Source organism: Microcebus murinus, chromosome 1, assembly GCF_040939455.1.
Source record: "Microcebus murinus isolate Inina chromosome 1, M.murinus_Inina_mat1.0, whole genome shotgun sequence".
Classification (NCBI taxonomy): Eukaryota; Metazoa; Chordata; class Mammalia; order Primates; family Cheirogaleidae; genus Microcebus; species Microcebus murinus.
The window spans coordinates 63,015,250-63,039,933 of NC_134104.1; the positions used below are offsets into that span (position 1 = coordinate 63,015,250).

At 39.8% G+C, this 24,684-nt stretch overlaps 1 protein-coding gene across 2 annotated transcripts in view; it reads right to left on the reverse strand.

Annotated features, from left to right (window-relative positions):
• The window catches only part of HGD (homogentisate 1,2-dioxygenase), a 42,544-nt gene extending 22,474 nt beyond the window's left edge, over nt 1–20,070 (reverse strand). The window contains exons 1-4 of one of the 2 annotated variants that reach the window (XM_012780544.3): nt 19,787–20,070; nt 14,553–14,624; nt 13,675–13,763; nt 9,637–9,742 (exon numbers count right to left, since the gene is read on the reverse strand). In XM_012780544.3, coding sequence (XP_012635998.1) covers nt 9,637–9,742; nt 13,675–13,763; nt 14,553–14,624; nt 19,787–19,801 — 282 coding nt within the window. In that variant the 5' untranslated portion in view covers nt 19,802–20,070. The remainder of the gene's footprint in view (nt 1–9,636; nt 9,743–13,674; nt 13,764–14,552; nt 14,625–19,786) is intronic. The other variant, XM_012780543.3, reaches the window with a different exon arrangement.
• Nucleotides 20,071–24,684: the final 4,614 nt, after the last annotated feature.

Genomic DNA, 24,684 nt, shown 5'->3' on the forward strand with positions numbered 1-24,684 from the left:
AGGAGTAATTAAGGTTAAATGAGATCATAAGTGTGGGACCTTAATCTGTTAGGACTGCTGGCCTTATAAGAAGAGGAAGAGATCTTGCTCTCTTTCCACATGCACTCAGAGGAAAGGCCATGTGAGAACACAGTGAGAAGGTGGCTGCTTATAAGCCAAAGGAGACCCCTTCACCAGACACCAACCCTGCTGTTGCCTTGAACTGGGACTTCCAGTCTCCAGAACTGTGAGAAAATAAATTACTGTTGTTTAAGCCATCCAGTCTGTGGTATTTTGTTATGGCAGCCCAAATAGACTACTATAGTCCTACAACTTTTTAACAGTTTATTTTATTTATAGTATATATTATTGCTAAATAGTTCCCCCATACAGGATTTACTTATTAAACATTTCAAAAACAATGAAATCAATTGTAATGCCCAATGCAATGTTTTGACTATAGTAGGCATTAATAAATATTTGTTGAATGATTGAATGAGTGACTAAATTTAAGGCACTGAGAACATTGCTAATATTTCAAAGAATACAAGACTAAAGCAAATTTGTGAGATTTTTGGAAGTCAAAACAACATTTGGGCAATAGCTAGGAAACTGACAAATTTTTCTAAAAGTCCAAAGATCATTTTCAAAATGTAAGTCAGCTCTTTATACATGTGCAAAACCATCACTTGTATATCCTTTCTGATTTTCTATTAAGTCATCCTGACAACTGTTGATAGAAGGGTGAAGTCTCCAACTATAATTGTGAATTTGTCTATCTATCCCTTTAGTTATATTACTTATTCACATATTTTACAGCTGTATTCTGCAAATTCCATTGGAAAATAAATTTTTACTTAATAGAAATGAGGTAGTCAAAATTAATTTAAAAAGGATCTTCAAGGGTGCCCAAAGTTAGATTTAAAAATTCTTTAAGATAATTTAAGGAGGAAGACAGAGAATTGGTAACAACATTTAATGACCAAAATTCAAAATTTGTTTTCAGTGATGAAAAAGAAATAGAGAATTGGCCTTGGTATTTCTCTAAAGTCAAAAAATTGAAATTTAGGCTAGATGATCTGAGTATCCCTTTCAACACTGAGGTTCTTTGATTTACTGAGATTCTCTCGAAAACTACCATGGACTCAACTCGATTGGATGAATTGGATGCTGTCAACAACATTGGCTAAAGAGAGGTGTAAATTCGTACCACCTATCCAAGAATTTTGAAATAACTGGTAGGTGAAATGGTGATCATGAGGTATAAGCAATTGTTAGCAGCAGCAATGGTGGGGAGAGACCCAGGGTAATTGGTAGTAGTGAGTTTTATCCAGACTAGGGAAGGTAAGGGTGAATAAAATAAAACAATGGCTCACTGAGTTCTTCAGAAAATCTAGCAATTTGAGGGAAAAAAAAGGTAGCATGATTTGTGTGGGGAGAAATCAGGCTTTAATTGATTCACTTGAATTTTTTGAGCACAGGAAAGGAGGATCCGATTCACTGTAATTTATTTAGATTTCCAAATCTTTCGTGAGGCTACAAAAAAAGGTGAGTCATCAAGGATAGAAACCTGGATTTCCATTTGCCCTTGCCCTTGAATGTAAAGCTAAGGGCTTCCTATTCATTAACTAGCAGCTAGCATAGAGCATGGAATGTAATAGTCACTCATTAAATATTTGTTGGATGACATGTAATTCTCACAACTGTCTGAGGATACTATGATCATATATCATCTCTATTTTAGAAGTTAGAAAACTAATGATTTTCTTTACCAAGAACTAATGCCAACACTCCCCTTACCCCTTTTATAATATTAACTATACCCTGAGTCCTTAGGTCTGCTTCCCAAACTATTACTGACCTTCTTGGCTCCTAAACCCAAGCTTTGCCTCCTTTTAATGGTCTTGTACTTGGTCTTCAAACCTAACCCTTATTTATTGCTCCTCCACTGCTGAGTCACCCTGGCCCAGTCTGACTCCTTGCTTGAGGTCCTTCAGGGTCAACAATTCTTGTCCAATTCCCTTATATTAATTTATCCAAACAATATTTATTAAACCTCTGTGTGTGTCAGATTTTATGCTAGGTGCTGGAGGTGGATGTGACATTGTCTTTTCCCTCAGGGAACTCTGGAAATGTGAATACCTCTGATAGGAAAACAAGGAAATGAATAAGTGGAAATGACTTTGGAAGAGAAATGTAAACAGTAATGTTCCCTCAGGAATAAGTCCTGGCAAAGGGCCTATTTAACATTCTTATACATGGAAAATAAGAGATACAAGTAATGAAATCATCTGGTTTCCAGACAGCTTCAATATCTTTCCAAGGAGTGAAATATAAGTTGATAGAGATGTACTGTAAAAAGAGCTAGCAAGCTGTCCAAAAGGGCTGAACAGGGCAGTGTGCACTGCAGTGTTGGCAAATGCCAGTGAATGCATTTAGGGGAATGCAATCTAGTCTATTTATAGGAAGATGAGATCTGAGCTATCAGGGAGTAAATTCAAATACTTGCGATTCTATTATTTGGAAGAAGGCATGTGCTGGACGCTGCAGATGAGATGAAGATGATGGAGACATAGATCTTACTCTCAAATGCTCTGAGAAATATTGAAAGGTTTCAAATGAAGAAAATGTTGTTTAAAATGAGTCTTAAATGATGGGTGGGATTCAGAAGGATGGATATTTGGAAGGGAAGAAGAGGAAATTCCAGGTAGATAAAAGAGCATAAAGTACCACGGCAGGAGAACTGCCCTGGAATGGTGGTGGTTCCCATGTGACTGGTAGGTAGAGGACATGGAAGGAAGTTAGGAGCTTGAAAGCCTATGACAGTGAATTAGGGCTCCTGATCTCCTGTCTTGGGAGCCTGCACTGGATTGGCAGGGCAGAGGAGGGGAGGGGTGAGGGTGGGAATTAAAGAGTTTTGAGATGATAATTTAGCAAGCTCAGTCTGAGTCTGGCAGGGTGTGGAATAGGGAGGGGAAGACACACCAGCCAGTTAGTAGGCTATTAGAATAGTCCAGGTAAGAAGAAATGAGTTCTGAACTAGGTGGAGTTAAGAAAAGGAAGGGGCCGGGCAGGGTGGCTCAAGCCTGTAATCTTAGCTCTCTGGGAGGCCGAGGTGGGTGGATCGTTTGAGCTCAGGAGTTCGAAACCAGCCTGAGCAAGAGCGAGACCACGCCTCTACTATAAATAGAAAGAAATTAATTGGCCAAGTAACATATATAGAAAAAAATTAGCCGGGCATGGTGGCACATGCCTGTAGTCCCAGCTACTCGGGAGGCTGAGGCAGCAGGTTTGCTTGAGCCCAGGAGTTTGAGGTTGCTGTGAGCGAGGCTGACGCCACGGCACTCACTCTAGCCTGGGCAACAAAGTGAGACTCTGTCTAAAAAAAAAAAAAAATTAAAAAAAAAAAAAAAGAAAGAAAAGGAAGGAGAGAACCAGAGAGATCTTAGAACCAAACTCTAGAGCAGCATTTCTTAAAGTGTGGTCCAGTGCCAGCCTGTGTGGGAATCATCTGGAGAGACTCCTGAGCACCTCCTCTGACCTATGGAATTAGGATCGTGGGGGAGTGAGGCTGGGTCATCTACATTTTCAACAAGTCTTCTGATAACTTAACAATTTGGGACATCACCATTCTATGGACTTAGCACCTGATTCAATATAGAGGGAAAAGGACAAGAAGTTCTCAAAGATGACACTAAGGAATCATACCAGAGTGTATGAAAAAATGGCTGGGTCAGTAATGGGCCTAGAAAAGCCAAAGGGAGAAGATAGTTTGGATGAGACTGTGATGGCTTCAGTATGAAACCAGTCAAATTGGGACACATACACGGCAACATCCAACAGAAGTTTTGAAGTTAGAGGAGAGATTTGTAAAACATATTGAGAGAGGTGAGTGTCATGGGAATGCGTCATATTTGTTAGATTTTAAAGAAGTTAAATCTGGTAGATGCAAAAGATGGTGGGAGTGAGAAAAAATGGATGATAGGGTTTAAATGAGGTTTCCACAATGAAGGCAGCCCTAACATCGCTTCCAAAGCCCAAGGCCATGGCCTAAGTTCCAGCAGTGTAGCCTACAGGGTTATACCAAGTGTTGGGCTGGAGTCATGTTGGGTGAAACCAGTCCCTTACAATCTTACCTGCTGGTGTGTGTGTATACGTGTGTTGTTGGAGGGGAGGAGACAGGAGAGAGGGAGGGAGGGAGAAGGACAGTGTGCTAGGAAAATCCTCTGATGCTGAAGGAGTTCTTGATTTATCCTAACCGGGTATTTCTTACCAATAACAACTATCCTTTCATCTCTAAGGTAAAGAGGATCCAACACAAGTGAGAATCGCTAGCTAATATTTGAAAGGAAAGGAAAGTAGAGGAGAGTATTATTGGCTGGATTGTGTTTCTCTCTTAAATTCATGTGTTGAAGTCTTAACCTCTTATACTTTAGAATGTGACTATATCTGGAGATGAAATCTTTATCTTTGAGGTGTTGCTTACTTGGTCCAAATTATACTGGTTGAGAACCAAAAAGTAATATCCTCAGCTGAGTTTTAATGTTGTCGAGAATCTGACTTTCCAACAATCAAGAGGTTAGGGATGTGGTAATAAGAAAAATAAATTGTAAAGGACCTCTAAAGAGAAATGCTGTTGATGAATACTAGTTGAAATCTGTAAAATCATGGTTAAATTGGATGCTGAGCTGTTCATTAAATTCTGAGACTTCAGAAATTATAGGAAGACACATGATAAAATTAGGTATACTTCTTATGTGAGATTAATGAATTGAATTTGCTATGTCCACAGGCTGAATTTAAATACATTCAAAAAAAGTTTGCATTAATTCTTGGATGGTTGATTAAATACACACTAAAGAAAATTAAAGCTTTGGGGGAGACAGTCCCCAATCTTCCTTGGAAAGGATGACAGTGATGACAGCATATTCCATGATGCTGTCTTTGGGACTTAGCGTTAGACTAGAGGAAACATTCGGCAATTTTTAGGACTTCAAATTCCCAGAGATGACTAATGTGGATAGTTGGCGAAGCTAATGAAATATTGGATTTAGTCTATGACAGGTGAAGACATACCTATCATACAGACTTCAGCTGGGAAGGACTGACAGATAGGTACCTAAATATAATTTTCTCAGCCTTTCTTCCCGAGAGTCTGGAGTACATATTTGGAAGAGGTTATGAGGAGGGAAGTGATAAATGCAGAATGCCATGGTTAATTAATGAAGCATAAAATTGGAAAGAGATATTAACTTGTCAAGAAGGTGTAAATGAAAAGACAAAAGATTTTGCAAGAAAAGCCAGGGTGTGTGTATGAGGGCAAGGGAAGCAGTTGGCAGGTGACACAGGTCACAGGTCAGGAGGATGATAAACCTCTACCTTGATGGCGCTGGTGTTCACAGAGGTGCTACCGAGTTCTGAGGCACATCTCCAGTGTGTGTGAACACAGGTTTCAAATGAGCAGGAGAGGTATTGGAGAAGAAATTCACTTGGTGGCTACCATATGGAATTCAAAACAGGAGAAAGGTAACAAGTTCAAGGACAGATGCAAAGCAAGGTTAGAATGAGAAATGTGGGAAGTGGGTGAACAAATATGGATTGAGTGTCTACTAGAGAGCAAGCAGAAACTTCTAATACAGCTATTTTGATGCCTCTATTTACTCAAGCTTTTTAGTCTGGTCGCCTCAGACTTCCTGGTCAAAATGCTTGTTAACTATTTATAAAATAAATAATTAACATGTATAGTTTATTTTATTTCATTTTATTTTTGAGACAAGGTCTAGTTCTGTTGCCCAAGCCAGAGTGCAGTGGTGTCATCATAACTCACTGCAAATGTCAAACTCCTGACTCAAGTCATCCTCCTGCCTCAGCCTCCAGAGTAGTCGGGACTATAGGTGTGTACCACCACACCTGGATAATTTTAAAATTTTTTGTAGAAATGGGTCTTGCTATGTTTTTCAGGCTGGTCTCAAACTCCTGGCCTCATGTAAGCCTCCCACCTTGGCCTCCCAAAGTGCTGGGATTACAGGTGCCTGGCCCAATATGCATAATTTATATACTTGACTTTCACCTATAGTGGAAGACTTCCATTTCCTACTTTATTAATTTCTATAGCATTTGAGTTTTTATAAGTATATGTTACTTGTATAATAAGACAAAACTAGGCCAGGTACAGATGCTCATGCCTATAATCCTAGCATTCTGGTAGGACAAGGTGGGAGGATTGCTTGAGGTCAGGAGTTCAAGACCAGCCTAAGCAAGAGCAAAACCCCATCTCTAAAAAAAAAAAAAATAGAAAAGAAAAGAAAGAAAAATTAGCCAGGCATGGTGGTGTGCACCTGTGGTCTCAGCTACTTGGAAGGCTAAGGCAGGAAGATCACTTCAGCCCAGGAGTTTGAGGGTGCAGTGAGCTATGATGGTGCCACTATACTTTAGCTGGGGCAACAGAGTGAGAGTCTGTTCCCACTTCCCGCAAAATAGACAAAACTAGAAAAATTCTATTAGAACAGGGTTAGCTTCGATGTATATGCCACCTACACACCAAAACAATCTTTATGAAGGGGTGTATTCATGCTAAATAAAATGTAGCAATAATAGTCATGGAAATAATGATATATAATAAAAGTATATTACTGAGTATATATCACACTCACAGTAAAGTCACATCATATATTTTCCTTAAAGGTTAGCCTTAAAATCTAACCCTCTACCCCAAATAAAAATTATATAAAAGAAGTGTGGCTCCACTGTTGCCCACACAATCACAAACAAATCTATGAAGATATATTAAGATTCAGAGGCTTAGACAACTGTTGTGAGCAGGAAGCCATGTGCAACTCCCCAGCCTGCCCTATTAACATATTAACTGCCATGTGAGTTGTATTTAATGCACACTAGTTTTGAGCCTGGGGCCTTGTGAAACATATGTAACTCATATCTCTCTTTACCTTAGGAGCCACGTGAACTATTTTTCAAGTTGCATATAACTTACACACAGACAACAATAAAAATTATCAAATTTTTTATTAAATTAGAAAGGATCATTTTGTTTTCGAAGTTTTTATTCTATTTCATAATAAAACACTGCAGCCCAAGGAATTTTTTTTTTCCTAGTGTGGCAGTCAATGTGTTAACCACTAGTGATTTGATTGTTATTTTGAAGGCCACATGATTCAAATTCCCCAAATCTGCCTATGGACTTTTCATTGCTTCATTTCAATGCTTCATTTAGTATAGCTCAATGGTTCTCAAATTTCATATACATAATTACCATATGGAGTAGCACACACAAAACCATGTGTCTTATACTTTATGGGTGATTTAAGGGATTCTCAGAGATAATTTTGTTTGAGTTTAATTTTTGTCTTACATGCTGATTTTACAACCACCCTGGGTTTTTTTTTTTGTATGATATTTGGTTCTACTTGAGAGAACTGTCAGAAACATAACTGAAGATTCCCTATGTCATCTGAAGAAAAGAATTAGAAGGTATATTGTGGTCCAAATGTCTCTTCCACCTTCCAAAACTAGCATATAGTAAATATTTAATTGGCATTTAGCCTGAAAGGAATCCTACAAAACATAAGTATTCATCTTTTATATTTTCTAATGGGAGATGGAGTTCTGTTATCAAGCAGTCAGGTCTTTTTATTTATAAAAACAAACAAGTATGACCGTTTTCATTTTCAGAGAGAAATTAGAGAACTTGAGATGTAACCCATTTAGGAGTCAAGACTTTATGGCTCTTAAAGAGATAAGTGAGGAGGAAATGGTTAAATGTGTGAAACAAATGGTTAAGTGAGGATGGTCTGCCACATGCATTCCTAACCTCAGAGTGTGAGAGAGAAAGAAGGTGATAAGAGGGGAGGAGTTAGGAACCTAGGTGAGACTCAAGAATGAGGTAAAATCAGGGTCCCCAGGTTGGTTGTGCAAGTTGTGACCTGTACAGGAGGAACAGGGGGCAGGATCTGAAAGCCTGGCCTTCTGTCCCCTTGTGTGGAGAGTGAATCTGAGGGGTGGAGGATTAAACAGGGGCTTCCTTTTCCCCATATGTTCAAAGGCAATATATAGGCCAGTGGGGAACCGGGACCTTCACTCATTAAACTTCATACAAGCTTAAGGGTTAGTTATTTAGACAAAATATCTTAGTTTCAAATGGCTGTGAGATAGATAATATTTTAAATGCCAATTCATATTTTTTCACCCTAAATGCTTCCTTTTCTGTTCATGTTGGGGGGGGGTAGTATTCAAGCAGATATTCAGTTCTCTAAGATTTCCATAATAAAGGCAAGAGATGGAACTGGGCAGGAAACCAAAGATGACTTAGAATTATTATGGCTTTGGGTTTTACAAAAAGTCTAAGCATTTAGGAGAGGAAGATTTGCAGGTTTATACAAAATGTCTTGGTAAACAAAGGGAAGCAGGAGATTTCGTTGGGCGTGGAGAGGTGAGAAGGATGAGGGATGAGAGAGGTGAGAGGGTGAGAGAGAGGGTGAGAGAGAAAGAAGAGGGGGAGAGAGAGAGAGAGAGAGAGAGAGAGAGAGAGAGAGAGAGAGAGAGAGAGAGAGAGAGAGAGAGAGAGAGAGAGAAAGAAACAGATGAGGACTACAGAATAAAAAACAATATAAAAATGAAACAAATTTACCTAAATTTACCTGAAGATAAATTCTGAGACTTACATGTACTACCACTGCCTTTAAGTGAATATATCACAATGGCTATATCAGAACCATGGCTCTTGCCTACCACTTACCAGACACTGTGCAAAGCACATTCACACCTCTTCTCTCCTATAATCTGCACTATAGCACTGCAAGGCAGATGTTATTATCATCCCATTATACAGCTGAACATCTGGCTCAAGGACACTGCTGGTAAGTAGTGGCATGGATGCAAACCTAGGTCTGTTTTTTTTCCTGCACTATAACCAGTTACCAGTGACATATACCTAAACTCAGGGACAAAGGCAATAACACTGAGGTTCTCAGATAGTAAAAAAAAAGAGCTCAGTCCATTACAACATTGGGTCTGTCTCACTGCTGCAAGCAGAGTATAGAAGTAATACTGATGTCCAGAAGAAAAGCCCACTCATCACGAGACCAAAAGGAAAGAACTCACAGGCAAAGAATGGAAGTTCCTAGGTCTGAAGAGAATGTGACAGCAATCTGTCACCATAATAGACTACAGAATTTGGCTCAGACAACAAGGCCCTAATCCCTACACCAGATTTTAGAGGCTTCTCTTCAGAAATGTCAATATTGAATGTGTTTTCCATATTCAGTGGTATGTTTAGATTTAAATAACCACCTATGGGCATGCAGATAGTTTAGCTAGTCTATATAATTTTCACTCATCTAATTCACTTGGGAAGTTTTACTAAGTCTGAACTATTCCTGTGCCTATCTACATGCCATTAATCTAGAAGATACAAGCTTATACACACACAAATACAAACACACACAATCAATACATACAAATACATACATCAAATACATACACAATCAATTCCAAGATTCCCTCCCAAGTTTGAGCAGAAACCAGACACACTTTAGCATTTATTTTTAAAAGCTAATTTTTTCAAAGACCAGGGCCTGATTTAAGTATTTCTGTTTGAGGCTTTGGATATATGGTATGCTCCAATTCACAGGCGCAGGTTACCTGGTTAGGATCAGGATCAACTTCATCCCAGTTGTGAGTGACATGGCCTTGGTCAATGGATTCAAAGGGCTTGTGAGAAACTGAAGGTAGAATCCTATACAGCCAGCTATGGGGAAACAAGAGCACACAAGATGCACAAGCCTTAGAGAAATGTTCCCAGTGTTACCCAGACTGGCTCAGGTAGTACCATCAGGAAGATATGCAAGTCAACAATGATCTGTGGGCTTTAATGTGAGAAGAAATGACATAGGATCACTTTTTAATAGCCATCTGCTGCTCAGAGCCCTGGCCTCTTCTCACCTTTTCACTCCACCCACCACAGTTCAAATGGACTCTGGCTATTGGTTTATTCCTTTGCTGCCAAAAAATGAAGAATTGCCTTTCCCAACAACTACAAAGGAAGGGAGAGTACCTTGAGACATATCTGTGCAGGAAATCCATAGAAAACATTAGCTTATATACATTATAGGCATAAAAGTAATACATGCCAACACTAAAAATAATTCATGTAATTACAGAAGTCCTGAAAAGTAAATGGCTTCTTCTCTAATTTCATCCAGGGTATTCCTCAGAGGCATCAGAGTTTAATGATTTTCTTATACATTCTTTAAGATATCTCTAACCCCTAGATAAGTAAAATTGCCAAATCATTGTACCACTTTATTCTCATAATAATAATGTATGAGAGTACCTTATCACCTACATCTTCACAAATCTGGGGTATTAGGTATTATTAATAATTTTAGTCTTATAGATGAAAAATAGTGTCTCATTTTATTTTTTATTTCCTTTAATGTAAGGTTGAGAATCTGTTCATTTGCTTATTGGCCCTTTGTAAATTTTCTATAAATTACTTGTACAAGTACTTTACTGTTTTCTATTGAGTTTATTCATGTTTTTGATATTAAGGGGTTTAGAAGATTAATTCTTCTGTAGTCTAACAAGAGTATGTGTCCATGTTTTATTATAGTACATTTTATAGCTTTTTTTGTTTTTCTGCCTTTTCTTTATTAAGTTTTACTATCTGTACACGTCAAGGCCTGAGCCAAAGATCTTTCTGCCATGACCAGATCTCAGGTGTCAGGAAGAGAAGAAAACTCTGATAAGAAATCCTGAAAGACACCAGGAGGGGAACCCTCCAGAAGGTGAGAGGGACACTGAAACTCACTAAGAGGGACCCAAGTCCCTTCAGACTGGGTATAGAAGGAAGAAGAACCCTACTTCTGACCATGAAGACCAGACCTGCATTAACAGGCTCTGGCCCTTTGAGCCCAGGGACAGTTGACCTCAGGAGGAATGGAGTTGACCTGGCCCAACACTGAGCCATTTGGGGAATAAATGGGCTAGATTTATTCTGTTTCCATTTGATTCCTCTAGTGCTTGATGATGTGACCTCAGACCTTGGACTTACTAAGCCTCTCCAACTCCTAGTCATATATGGGGTTGAAAGCATGTGTGCATTATCTTAGAACCAGCTGTGCAATCCTGGACAAGTTATTAAACTTTCTGTATTCTGTATTCTTCATCCTTATCCCATAGGATTGTTGTGAGAACTCAAAGAGTTCATGTACCTAAAATGCCTGGCACATGGTAGGTGCTCACTTATTAGATATTTATTGAATTGTCTTCTTCCTTTAATTATCTGGGTTTTTTTTTTACATGGTCCAAATTTTCCACATTCTCTGACCTGATTCTTGCCTTCCCAAGACTCAAGGGAATAGCTAACTAATCTGATAAAAATTAATCCCTGATAGACTCTCTAATAATTTTGAGTCTCTAATAAGCCACTCTGTGGTTTAAATGAGTAGCAGGAAAGAATCGAAGGCTGGCCCACATATGGATGGGGCTGGGCCCATCTTCCCACTGGAGATTTTGAGCAATTTTCAGAAAATTCTGTGGATACCTTTGGAGAGTTTTAAACAGATGGGTGAGCCATACCTAGTGTCCCTTAATTTTTAGCTGAGTTTCTAAAACTCCCCAGGCAGCACTACATTGCCCTGGACAGAGACTTAATTCTGATTCAGGGAACAATGCCAGCTTCTTAATGAAATGCCAACAGCTCCTTTTCAGCCTCCTGGAACAGAGCTCAGCTCCTGCTGGCTGAAGATATTGCTGAATAATGGGGGCAGGCAGCAGAATCCGGAGACCAGGTGGCCTGTTAGGGAACGGGCCATAAAGTCAAGAACATAGTCATGGAGGCCAGTTTGTCATAAATTAGAATGGGCAGGAATTGTCTGTGTGCTTACCTGACCCTGTCTATTTGGGCTTGCAGGGAGAGAGATGATTGAATAGCAATAAAATTAGCCCCTGATTTTTGGCATGTATGGAAAACTCGATCTTTTCCTCCATCCTTCATGTGCATATATATTGAGAGAAAAGCAATATTGATACCAACATTGTAACATGGCACCTGCCATATGTCATGTTCAGCTCTCTGACAACCTCCTAGGGATACCTTGGAATCAAAGCAGAAATTCTGCTATGGTGGCAATAATTAATGATGATGATTACAATAATAACTAATGTTAATTGGGCACTAACTAACCATGTGCCTGGCAATGTTCTAAGCACTTTATACAGATCCTTTCCTTTCATCTTAACCACAACTATGAGATAGGTACTATAATTATTTCTATTTTACAAATGAAGAACTAGAGGTTCTAAGAAGGTAGATGATTTGCCCAAGGCCACACAGCTGGAAAAGAAGGATCCAGGATTTAAACTCAGAGGCCTGACTCCAGAGTAGGCATGATTAACCACTAAGGGAAATAATCTTTATTATTTGTGTGGTCCATTATGCTTTCATAGTCATTATCTCACTTGTTTTTCAGGAAGACCCTGTGGAGATAAACCCAGGCTCTCCTGCTAAGCAGTACAAGACCACCTGCCCTCCTCCCCAAATCTCCAATGTCATCAGCAACCTTTTTCAGAAATGCCTTACCTTGAAATCCCTGCAATCACACACTATTTATTTATTTATTTATTTATTTTTTTTGAGACAGAGTCTCGCTTTGTTGCCTAGGCTAGAGTGAGTGCCGTGGCGTCAGCCTAGCTCACAGCAACCTCAAACTCCTGGGCTCAAGCGATCCTTCTGTCTCAGCCTCCCAAGTAGCTGGGACTACAGGCATGAGCCACCATGCCCGGCTAATTTTTTCTATATATATTAGTTGGCCAAGTAGTTTCTTTCTATTTATAGTAGAGACGGGGTCTTGCTCTTGCTCAGGCTGGTTTCGAACTCCCGACCTTGAGCAATCCGCCCGCCTCGGCCTCCCAGAGAGCTAGGATTACAGGCGTGAGCCACCGCGCCCGGCCAACACACACTATTTATTTAAATCACAATACTTACTGTTTCCTCAAACTATAACACCTACTACATCCAACCTGGCCCATAGGAGTTAATCAAGGGAGTGAGTTTATAGACCTGGCTTGTAGAATTAGTGCTAACATGGAACATGACATACTGTGTTAATGAATATGCTGGTTTCCAACAAAGGCAAATTCCAGAGTTAAAACTTTATTAATTTAAACCAAAAAGGGACATAATACATGACCTTTCAACTACCCATGTTTGGATTAGCTAACATTTTCATGCAAAGGACATAATACTCTTCTAGTCAGTTGAGGAAGATATTGCTCTGAATCTTCCAAAATTGTGACTTAATCATTATAAAACAAAACAAAACAGGCAAACCCCCAAACCTGAACTCACAGGACAATCTTTAGAGGAAGGGCAGACAGTTAGGAACATTTCCTTCTGAGTAGAGGTGAGAATTTGTAAATGGACCTGGTCATGTATGTTTTCCAGGCTCTGTGCAGCTGTTCCTTCATCTTCTTCCACTGGTCACTTGATTCTAGCTGGGGATGAGGCCCATCCTTCCCTGGCTATGACCTACAGCACAGCCCACAAGAAGCAGAATCTTGGGCAGCTCTGGGAGGCTGTGGCTCCGAGGTAGGAGGCAGCACAAAGTCCTGGTCATAGCTCCTGGTCAGAGGTACCAGCTCCCTCCCCACAGGTCAGAATTCATCTAATCCTTGTACCTTCTCTTATTGGTGCTCCGCGGACAAGTGAAAGCCGATCCTGAGAGCTGTTCAGCATAAAGATTGTAGGGGCAGACCTGAGGATTATTCTGAAACAAAGCAGGCAATAATATCATTCCAATCCAGAAAGCATCCCACCTTCCTACCAACCAGCTCAGGAGGGGAACCCTGCCCTGGATGGGGATGCTCTGGGCCCTGCACATGACCATTTCCCATTAATATATACTTCTTGTAATAACTTTTTAATGTGACTTTTCTCCTGATTATAAAATATATGCTCATTGTAGGAAATTTATAAACTATATATCACCCATTATCATAACATGTTGGTGTTTTCCTTCCATTCTTATCCTCTGAAATGGGGATCCTGTAATTCATGTAATCCTGTAATAATCAGGCCTTTTTTTCTTTTTAAGGAAACATTATATCCTGAGCACTTTGGATGCCATGAAATGTTCTTCAAAAAGTTTTGAGAAAATTTCTGTTTGCCATATTTTTGCTATTGTGACCAACACTAGTGTGAACGTCTTTGTGCATATATTTTTTAAGTACCTTATTATTTTATCATTGTTGTTATATCTTATACTGTTTAAGGAAACTATGAGGAAGTTCCCTTAACCCTGGACTTTGAGGATCCTCCTGGAAGTCCTACACTAATCTAATTTGGGTTGGGTGCTTTGCCATAGGTAACTACCAATCCAATTTTAACCTTTGTATTGTCATTGCTTTGTATCCATGTTGCCCTAATGACTCATGAAGCTCCTAGACAGTTCCCAGGCTAGATTAGAAGAGCCTAGGAGGGTAGAGGCACCATGGCCTGAAGGCTACTCACCCAGGCATAGGATTCAGAGCTCTCCAATCATTGTACTCACTCTTACCTGTCCTTCTGGCAGGGAACCTGGGCAGCGAGGGTCCTCTGAAGCACATTCATTCCCAAATCCAGAAATGTACTGCATGTAACAAAGACACAAATGCCACCATTAATTGGATTTAAAGAGCATTTTGTAACACTGGCATTCTACAAAGGTAAGAATTTTATATGGGACATATGTTTATGTATAATGTTCTGTACATAATGTCTTTGCTATATCTTTGCATGTGAATCATTTAGGAAAGACAATATGCTTTCTGTAAATTTTAAAGACTTCCAATTAATCAAAAGAAGAGCACTAGATGTTGCACAGACTTGTCACTCTTAGCTGTACTTGACTGATTTGTGGGCTTGTTTTTAATCATCCCAACCTAAGAGCAGGTTCTTTAATACTGCTTCCATCTGGGATTCCTGACAGGGGTTATAGCTCAGGCATCACCTCAACTCCAGATTGAGTATCTTGCTGTGATGCCTAGTTTGTAGCCTCCCTGAGCTTGGGGCTCCATAGCCCTTCCCTACTCTGGGGGGAAAAAAAAGCAACTGGGAGGAGGTGTATGCATCCATCCTGACAGCAAAACCCTTGAGAGAAAGCTCTCCAAACTACTCTTGCTATAGGCAAAAGCCTACATTGCCTGGCTCTTCTATGGAGCATATACATGTGTTGATTGATTGATTGATTGATATTTGTGTGACTATACGAAAATGAAATTTGATGATATGGGTGGCTTTCAGAAGTTCCAGCCCAGAATCTTTTCACCATGGCACAATGGAGACTACTCTGATCGCCACCTCTTAACTTTATATCCAGAGAAAAAAGTTAAGGGGTTTCTCAACAAGGTAAGTTATGGGGAACCGCTGAAACTTACTTGTAACGCTTAACACAGCTGAGTTCTTATTCACTGTCTGGCTTCTTCGCTAGCCTATAAATTCCATGATGGCTTTGACTGCAGCAGTCTTGGCCCACAGAAGGTACTCAATAGATATCTGTTAATTGATTTAGTTTTTCACTTAAAGCCAGTTCTAACGTGGGTGTTGTGTATGCTGCTGTAAGTGGGGTTAGCACCCCCTGCGCTCTAACTTAAATACCAATTGATTTCAGCCCAGCATAATGAGAGTGCAGTCTTGCTCAGTGAGTGAAATGCCACCATCTGAGCACATCTCCTTAAGAGATATAAGGAGGATGGGTGTAGGTGGAGGGGAGGCCCTCCAGAGCTCTCGGAGGCACGGAGATGTAACATGCCTGGGTGTGTGAGCGATGATCAGGCCAACAGCTCTATATTTGGAAGAAATATCAAATGTGAAATGTTATGACCTAGAAAGCAATGGAAGTGAAATTATTCTTTTTGCCTTTAGACACAATTTTTGTATATTTGAAAATTTGTCATCATTAAAAAACAGCAGCTTATATATATATATACAGATTTGTTAGCAGCAGCATGCAGTTTGGAATGATATCTTTGAGGAAATGGCAGAGACCATCCAGCATGCTGATTCTCCACTGAATCTAATTTTCTTCTCTCAAAATGAACCTCATGCTCATCATCTACAGTATTGAATTTGAGCTGCTGAGAATTGGTAATAAACCCAAATTATCCTCAGTTCTGTGAAATGGAATTTTAGACCAGCCTGTGGCTGAAGCCGCTGAGTATTACAGTGCCTTCACTTTGTTCCGCTGCAGCATTGTTTCTCTCTGCGAGGGAGGAAGGAAGGTTGAGTGCAGCTGAGGTTTCTGGCTGGCATGGGTGGATTTACTTATTAACCTTCCCTCTTCTTTGTAACTGCTGGCCTCTGAACAGAGTCCAGGGTTATATGCGTGTTTGGAACAAGGAAAAAGAGTTGGTGTGTGTGATTCTGAAACAGTTGATTCAGGCTGTGCTTTAAAAAATAGAAAAAAAAAAAAAAAGCAGAAAGTACAGCTGGTAGTTTGGAAGGGAGCCACCCAAGTACCCAGAGGTGTGAGTTCTGAATCCATTTCTCAATCTTAACTGCAGTGCATTGGCTAAAGAGAGGGGTGGAAACTGCTGAGTCACTATCAAATCAGTAAGCTTTTCTAACCCTCTGAGAGAAAAATTACAGATGAGTTTATTAGAGTTTTAAAATGCCATGTCCCTCACTGCCAAAGGATCTGAATTGAGGAAGCAACATTCTGCAGCTGCTTTCTCCAGGCTTTGAGCTCAAGGACAGAATCTGAACTCTGCTTTTATCAGCTGTGCAAATCCAAGCTTTTGATTCCAGCTGGTTCAATGACTATGTAAATATATATCTTATACAAAAATAAAATTTAAAAATCTAACATTAAGCGTGTATGTTTGTATATTTTCTTCAGTTCAGATTTCTGAATAATTTGATCCAACATAAAAATATGACTTCATTTCATTCCAAGAGAATTATATGCATACTTTCTAAATGAAAGAATAAATTACTCAGCTCCATGTGACTTCAGTACCATCAGTTCTTTGGCAGCTTAAGAGTATACAGCTTTTTAATTCTCACTTGGTCCGCAGGATATGATTTACTTGTCAGAGTAGTTTTATGAGGTGCTTTCTCCTGACTCTGACTCTAGGTAACACCTGATGGGATGAGCAGATGGTGCACCTCGCTTCCTTTTACTGGGCATGAAGGAAAGAGGAAAGTCAGGGTAGAAATGGAAACTACTGCTGCCTTTTTTTCCTGTAAAAAAGAGTCCAGTATTTCTAGTTCACCTTGATGGAAACATAGACTAATAGATCATTAGGGGAATTTGAAGGTTATTGCAATAGGCTGAATAATGGCCTTGAAAAATATTTATGTCTTAATCCCTGGAATCTGTATTACTACCTTATGTAGCAACAGAGACTTTTGACGATGTGATTAAGTAAAGGATGTTGGGATGGGGAAATACCCAGATTACTTGGGTTTACCCTAAATGTAATCAGAAGTTTCCTTATAAGGGGGAGATAGAAATTTGACTACAAAAGAGGAAAAGGTTATGTGAAGTCAGAATCAGAGATTCAAAATATGCACTTTGAAGAGGAGACCATGAGCCAAGGGATGCTGGCAACCTTTAAAAGCTGGAAAAGGCAGAGAAACACATTTCACCTAGAGTTTCCAGAAGGAAGCAGCTACTCTGACATCTTGATTATAGCCTAGTGAAGCTAGTCTCAAACTTCTGACCTTCAGAACTGTAAGAATAAATTTTTGTTTTAAGCCAATAAATTCATAGCAATTTATTACAGCAGCAACAGGAAATTAATTATGTAGACGAGTGGGTTGTGTCTCTGACTAATCATTGGAATCTCTCTGGAAACTTGTTAAATACAGACCCAGAGCCACCAAATCAAATTTGGTGGTGGGCTTGAAAGTCTGCATGTTAAATAAGCTCTTCATTTTAGAAACGAGAAAACCAAGGCTTGGAGAAGTGAAGCAACTTACTCAAAATCATAGGGTATATATTCCATTTTAAATTTTATCTTTTGAATTTTCTTCAAAAGCTATGCTTTTGTATAAATGTGATTTCATTTGAGATTTGTGTTGACATATCCATTAAAATAAAGAAATAAAAGATGAGAAACATTTAAAAAAATTATGTAATGTTTATTGATTAGAATAAGTATAATGCAATCTGGCTTTCTGTGTTTGAATTCCTGACCTCTGGAGCTAACCTTTCCTTGTGGAGATTAGACAGCAGGCTGGGAAGAATGCCTTTGAAATTTAGAACAAAGACTTGCATGCAATTTACATTAGGGTGCTGTGCATAATAAGTTGCTTAAACATTACAGCAGGATAGGATTTTAGATATCATTTATTTATAAATGGTAAGGATGTTTCTAATTCCTGCTGAACTTCCTCGTATGATTTTCATGAGACAACAAAGTTTCTAGGTACCCTCCCTCTTCTAAGACTTCAGCTATTATCATTGGCATGATGATTCCCCCATCTATTCCCCTACCCCTGCCCATTCCCCTAAGATCTAGATCCATACATCCAACCACCTTCTGGGTATCTCCATTTGGCTGTCCCTCCAGCAACTCAAATTTGGCTGAAACACTCTTGGATTCCAGAATATGCAAGGCTTTCTGCACGTGCTGTGCCTTTGCACTCACTGCTGCTCCGGCCCCCATCCGTCCTCACCTAGCCAATTCCTACTTCTCTCTTCAGACTCAGCTTAGAAACAGCATCCTGCCGAAAGTTCCTCTTGACTTTACCTAGCCCAGACTCAGTTCCTCTCCTTTATTAGTCTGTGGCATCATGCACTAGCACATGCTATATACATTGCTGAATGAAAGCGAAAGATTAACTCTCAGGCATAAAGATAAAGAAACAAACTCTTTTACTTTGGTATTGAGTGTTTTCAGGATCCCTATCAATTAGGGAGATGTTTGTTTCTTCAAATTCAGCATCAGGGCATAATGGGGATTAGGGCAATGCTCAAACCCTGAATTCTGGGTAGAAGCCTGGGTGAAGGTCTGGCCCACCTGGCTTGTGCCAAGGTTTTGCACAGTTCTATTCAGGTCCATATGCATGTGTTGGGCACTGATGCAAGCTGGGGCTGGGCACTGGGCACAGTTTTAGACACTGAGGTTACACTCTTTTCCCCTGACCTTAAGACTCTAGTCTATTAGGAGCCACTAAAGATCCTTTTTAAGCCTGGGCTTTCAGAAAAACCCAGGTTCTAATCCAGTCCTCATTAGCTATCAACAGTGACCTTGGGCAAGTCAGTCTCTCTGAGCTTTACTTTTCTAACTGGTCATATAGAAATAAGAATGTCTATGTCCCAGATTAATTTTGAGGATTTGCACATTAAATAAAACGAAGGAATTATTTCCTAGAGGAGGTGTTAGGGCTTCTACTGGCCAAGGGCTGATTCTGAGCCACACAATAATAGACCAAGCATAACTAATTGGTTTGCTGGAAGCAGCAACAGGAAGGTGCCAAGAGATTAAGAAGTGGGAAAGAGACATAGTGAGAAATGTGTACGTGGTGAAGGGGAGCCCTTAGGATGTCTACAGATTTTCAAGACAATATTTGAAATGAACAAAGGCAAGAGATGACCAATAAGAGCTTCATCTTTTTCCTTTATCACCTCTCCCTTGTCCCTCAGCCCCAGCCATGCCCACAGATACCACAGTGAAGTTTCTGAACACAGGGCTTTGGACCAGGGCCTCTCCAAGTCTTTTCCAAACTTGATACCCTGGAGTTCTCAGAAGCTTCCACAAATTCCAGCTGAAGAAGTCACAGTGAACTTGCCAGATAGTTCCTTACCTTCAACTCGGCCATTTTCCCTCTGCTGCAGGTGTGATGAGTTCAGGAAACCCAGGTCCAGAGAGCATATGAAGCCAAAATACTTCTGTTTCTCCTTCAAACCACTCTCTAGGTGGTTTTTGTTCTCACTGCTCCACTGTGCCTCATTGGTCAGCAGGTCACTCAAACCAGCCAAAAGAATTGCCTAACTTGACACAAAGGGGGAAAGTCCAGCAAGCTTATTTCTTAACTGCTCACATTTGCTCTTGGCTTTTAAACAGGTTGTTTCTAGATGTGTTTGCAGAAGCCTGACTCCTCTTTACCTGAAGTAGAGACTGGCTAATTATCTGTTCCAGTTAAAAGGAGGCTTATATCTGGGGGATGGACACGCTTGAAGCTCTGACTCAAGGGGGAGGGGCAAGGGCAATATACGTAATCTTAACATTTGTACCCCCATAGTATGCTGAAATAAAAAAAAAATTGAAACAACAAAAAGAAGGCTTATTACAAAGGTGGAGAATTTGAAGCTATCTGGGAAAGAAACTATGGCAGTGCCAGGAAGGAACAGAGAAACCAGACAGCACTGAGAAAATGACCCAGATGTTTATCAAACCAGATATTTACACTCTGGGTAAGATGTTCACACATGGCTGCCTGAAGACAGAGAGCAGGACCAGATAGCTCTCTGCAGGAGCCTCCCAGGAATGAGCTTAGGTTCTTGAGTGAACTGTTCAGAGCCTGAAACATTTCACTTAAAGCAAACTGAGGTGTTTACTATTGCCCCTCTTAGTTTCTTAAAATACATTTAATGTTCTAATAAATTCTCTGAGTTTTGTTTCCTATTGCCTTTATCCCTCTAAAAACAGACCAAGGGATTACTTTCCAGCCACTTTCTCTATGACTTTCTTGTCCCTCATCTGGGTTACTCTCCTTAGTCACTGACAAGTAGCAACTTCACAGCTAGTGTGGCATTCAGGAAGGAAGAAGACATACATTGAGTGCCTGCTTGTGTCAGATTTTTCCACAGACATTACCTTAATTTCACAAAATATATTCTTTTTTTTTTTTTTTTTTTTTTTTTTTTTTTTTTTTTTTTGAGACAGAGTCTCACTTTGTTGTCCAGGCTAGAGTGAGTGCCGTGGCGTCAGCCTAGCTCACAGCAACCTCAAACTCCTGGGCTCAAGCGATCCTCCTGCCTCAGCCTCCCGAGTAGCTGGGACTACAGGCATGCGCCACCATGCCCGGCTAATTTTTTTTATATACATCAGTTGGCCAATTAATTTCTTTCTATTTTATAGTAGAGACGGGGTCTCGCTCTTGCTCAGGCTGGTTTTGAACTCCTGACCTTGAGCAATCCGCCCGCCTCGGCCTCCCAAGAGCTAGGATTACAGGCGTGAGCCACAGCGCCCGGCCAACACAAAATATATTCTTGTACACTGGGCATTATCACAACTGAAGTGCAACAGACCAGGAAGGAAATATAAATGACTAAAGTAGGCTAGGTGATTTTTCAAGATAAAATGAAGCTTCAATTTTTAAATATTGGCAACTAGAACAAATAACAGAGAATAAAAAGAAAACTATTGTGGCACAGTGCAAAAAAAAAAAAAAAATGCCTCCCCCTGTAAAGTGCCCAAATTCTTCCTACCCTTGTATGTGTGCCCCTTTAGATGTGACTTTGCTGTTCCTCCCATCAAAAGATGGAGTCATTTTTTTTTTTTCACTTCCTTGAATTTCACTTTGGCCAGTAGCAAATGACACTAGCAAACATGAAATACAGGTTTAAAAAGTGCTTGTGCCTTAGGATTTGTCCATTTCTTACAGCCTGAGACCACTATGCAAAGAAGCCAGGTTACCCTCCAGAGGTCCAGGTAACAGCAAGCCCTGCACTAACTCCCAAACGGGTGAATTAGGCAATCCAGATGACTACAGACACATGTGTGATCTCAGGTGAGACCAGCAGAACCACTAGTTAAATTTGGCCTAAACTGCTGACCCACAGAATTGTGAGCCAATAGAATGGTGTATTTTACACTACTAAGTTTTAGGTAAGCAGTGATAGATAACTGAGACAATCAAGCAGTCAAAAGCCATGTGTGCAATTTTAAAAAATGGCTATGGGCTGCCAGTTTGAGACCCTCTGCTTTAGATAAATGGGTATAAACAACCTCCAGAGGTCCCCAGCCTCCAGCATATTGCAGTAGCAGCAGAATAATTTGCCTATGTATGAGGTGCTAGCACAGAGTGGGCCAAAGGGGACATGTTGATAGAAACAAGAAACAGATTAGTAGCGAACTGTGTGGATTGATGCCTGCAGACTAGGCAGCTCATAGGACATTTCAGCATGGCAGCATAGACAGATGACATTGTGGCATTATATGCACTTCCCTGGAATTTATATGCAACCTGGAAGGGAGTTGAAGACTTCAGCTTTATTGAGCCTAAGAAAGTGAGCTCTTGGGTATCTGAGTTTATGAGTACCTTGGATCTTGAATCTCCATTGATACTGGAAGGAGGCGTTTGGAAAATTAATGGGAGCCAATAAAAGACAAAAGAAAAGTTTTATTGCTTTATTTTTCCATAAACTTTCTATGCTCTTTCCACTAAACCAGCTTTGAAGGAAGATTTAAGAGGTGTTTCAGTTTTTATCTAAGGTGTGAGAGACTTCTGAAGGAGTAAAAAAGTGATAATGGATCCTTGACTGGATGAAATTTACTTTGAGGAGCCTGAAACTATTTAAAATTGAATAAATCTGTCACCAAACTTTAGGGATTCCTCCTAAATGGGGTGATTTTATTTTCTTTTTCTGTTTTTGTAACAATGATTCTCTATAAGTATTTGCTTTGTAACTGCTATGTATCAGGCACTGTGCTGCACATACAATAGAATATAAGAATAAATAAAACACTGGTACAGGTAGTTCTGATTCTGTCTAATGGCCTTCCATTTTAATTAATGTAATTGCACATACACTTACTTACTGAACAATTTTTTAGGACCATTACAACATAATGTAATAGGGAAGAGCCCAGGGTGCTATGGAAGAGACTGGGGCACCCACCCCAGACCAGCAGGACCAGGGAAGGCTTCCCAGAAGAGATGTCTGAGCCAAGCCACATAGAATAAAAGTTGGCTAGAAAGGGCATTGAGCAGAGGAACAGTGTGTGCAAAGATAGAAAAGTGGAAGTACAGTCCATTCAATAAACAGTGCTTAGAGTAATGTGACTGAAATTGCAGCATGGAGGGGTCTAGTCACAGAAGGGTTCTGGGGAAGCAGGGGAAATAGAAAGAACCTCCTGGACAGGGTGATCAGCACTCAAAGACAGCCAGGAGTCAGAGGGGAAGGAGCAGGTTGTGTGCAGGAGGAAGCCAGACACAAACTGGACCAGGGCAGGGTCACAATCCCAAAGCTGTGAGCAAGAAAAAGTTGTTTAAAATGAAGCAGAGGAGGAGTCAGTGAATTAAAATGGGGAATGTGTGAGGCAGAGAACCTGAAAGGCAGCAGGAATTGGAGAGTTCTGGTGTGTGCCTCTCCCAGATAGAAGGTTTACTCTCTGCAGAAGCTCCAGAAGAAAAGATGCCAGACAGCGGGAGTAGGACCAAAACTAAGTATAATCGGTAGTGATAAAACCTCCAGCCTCCTTCTGGTACTACATTACCAGCATGCTATCCACAAGTGTTTTACTCTCCAGATAGGAGACTGGAGGATTCTTCTCTAGGACAATGGCCTGTAAATACTATATATTTGGATAAGTAATTATTAAGCATAAAAAATACAATCTTTTTGGAAATGCTTCTTTTAATAAGGTATCCCTTTATTTCCTAGATCCATGAATGATTATTATTTCTAAAATGAGATAGGATTCAGTATCATTTCATCCTATTTTTTGATCTTATAGAAATAAGTGTTGAGAAAATTTGTTCACATAAATTAGTAGATATGAATGGAAGGAATTCTGTTCCATCATTCACTTCTGAAGTAAATATTAAAAACCACACAGTGATTTATCTAGAAACATTATTTTTAATAAATTGTCAGTCAAAAACTCAATTAGTTTCTTCTTTAATTGTGTTGAAAGCAAATAATTAGAAACCTGATTAGAAAAAGCTTCATTCCCCCCTGCTAGAATCATCTATTTTAATTAAATATTATACTTTTACTTAGAGATGTTTTGCCAAACTCATTTGCCCAAAAAGGGCTGGGGAAATAAAAATGTTAATTTTATATACTTTTGTATATTTTTGATAAAATTTTTTTTTGGTATTTTGAGAGACCAGATAGAAGTTTTGCCATGAAAGAATATGCCACAGCCTTGCATATTTCCTACCAAAGCTTTCTTTGTTTTGCTTTCAGGAATTCTGCATTAACAAATAATAGTAATAATTGTGGGCAATGGAACAAGCAAAGTCCTTACGTAAAATATTTAGAGTTGTCCTTTTGTTGGTATCCTGAAGACATTTATACCCTGGGGTAATATATCAGACTACTATTCCTTTTCTATAGTTGGAAATGGGTGATTATGAAAGTTGAGGTGAGAAATGAGAATGAATATCAAGCTGCATTCACAAGCAAACAATTTTAACAAAGATATACATATGGAAATTGATCTGGAAAATGATTTCCTTAAAAATTATCTGTGCTTCTATACCTCTTAGAGGGGATACTTGTACTCATCCCAACTTGAAGACCACTGACCCACACCAAGAAAGTGGAAAATGTTATATCCAGGTAGCTGGAAGTTGTTACAAGGTACATGAAGCAGAATGTGACAGGTCTACAGAGCAATCACTCCAGAATGGAGTTAGATAATAGAGCACTCCAGGACAGATGTCTCCAAGAAGATAGAATGGATGGATTACCTGATATACTTGATGGTATTGAGCAAGGTTTTACGATTTGGTTGGAGTTTAGGGGTTCT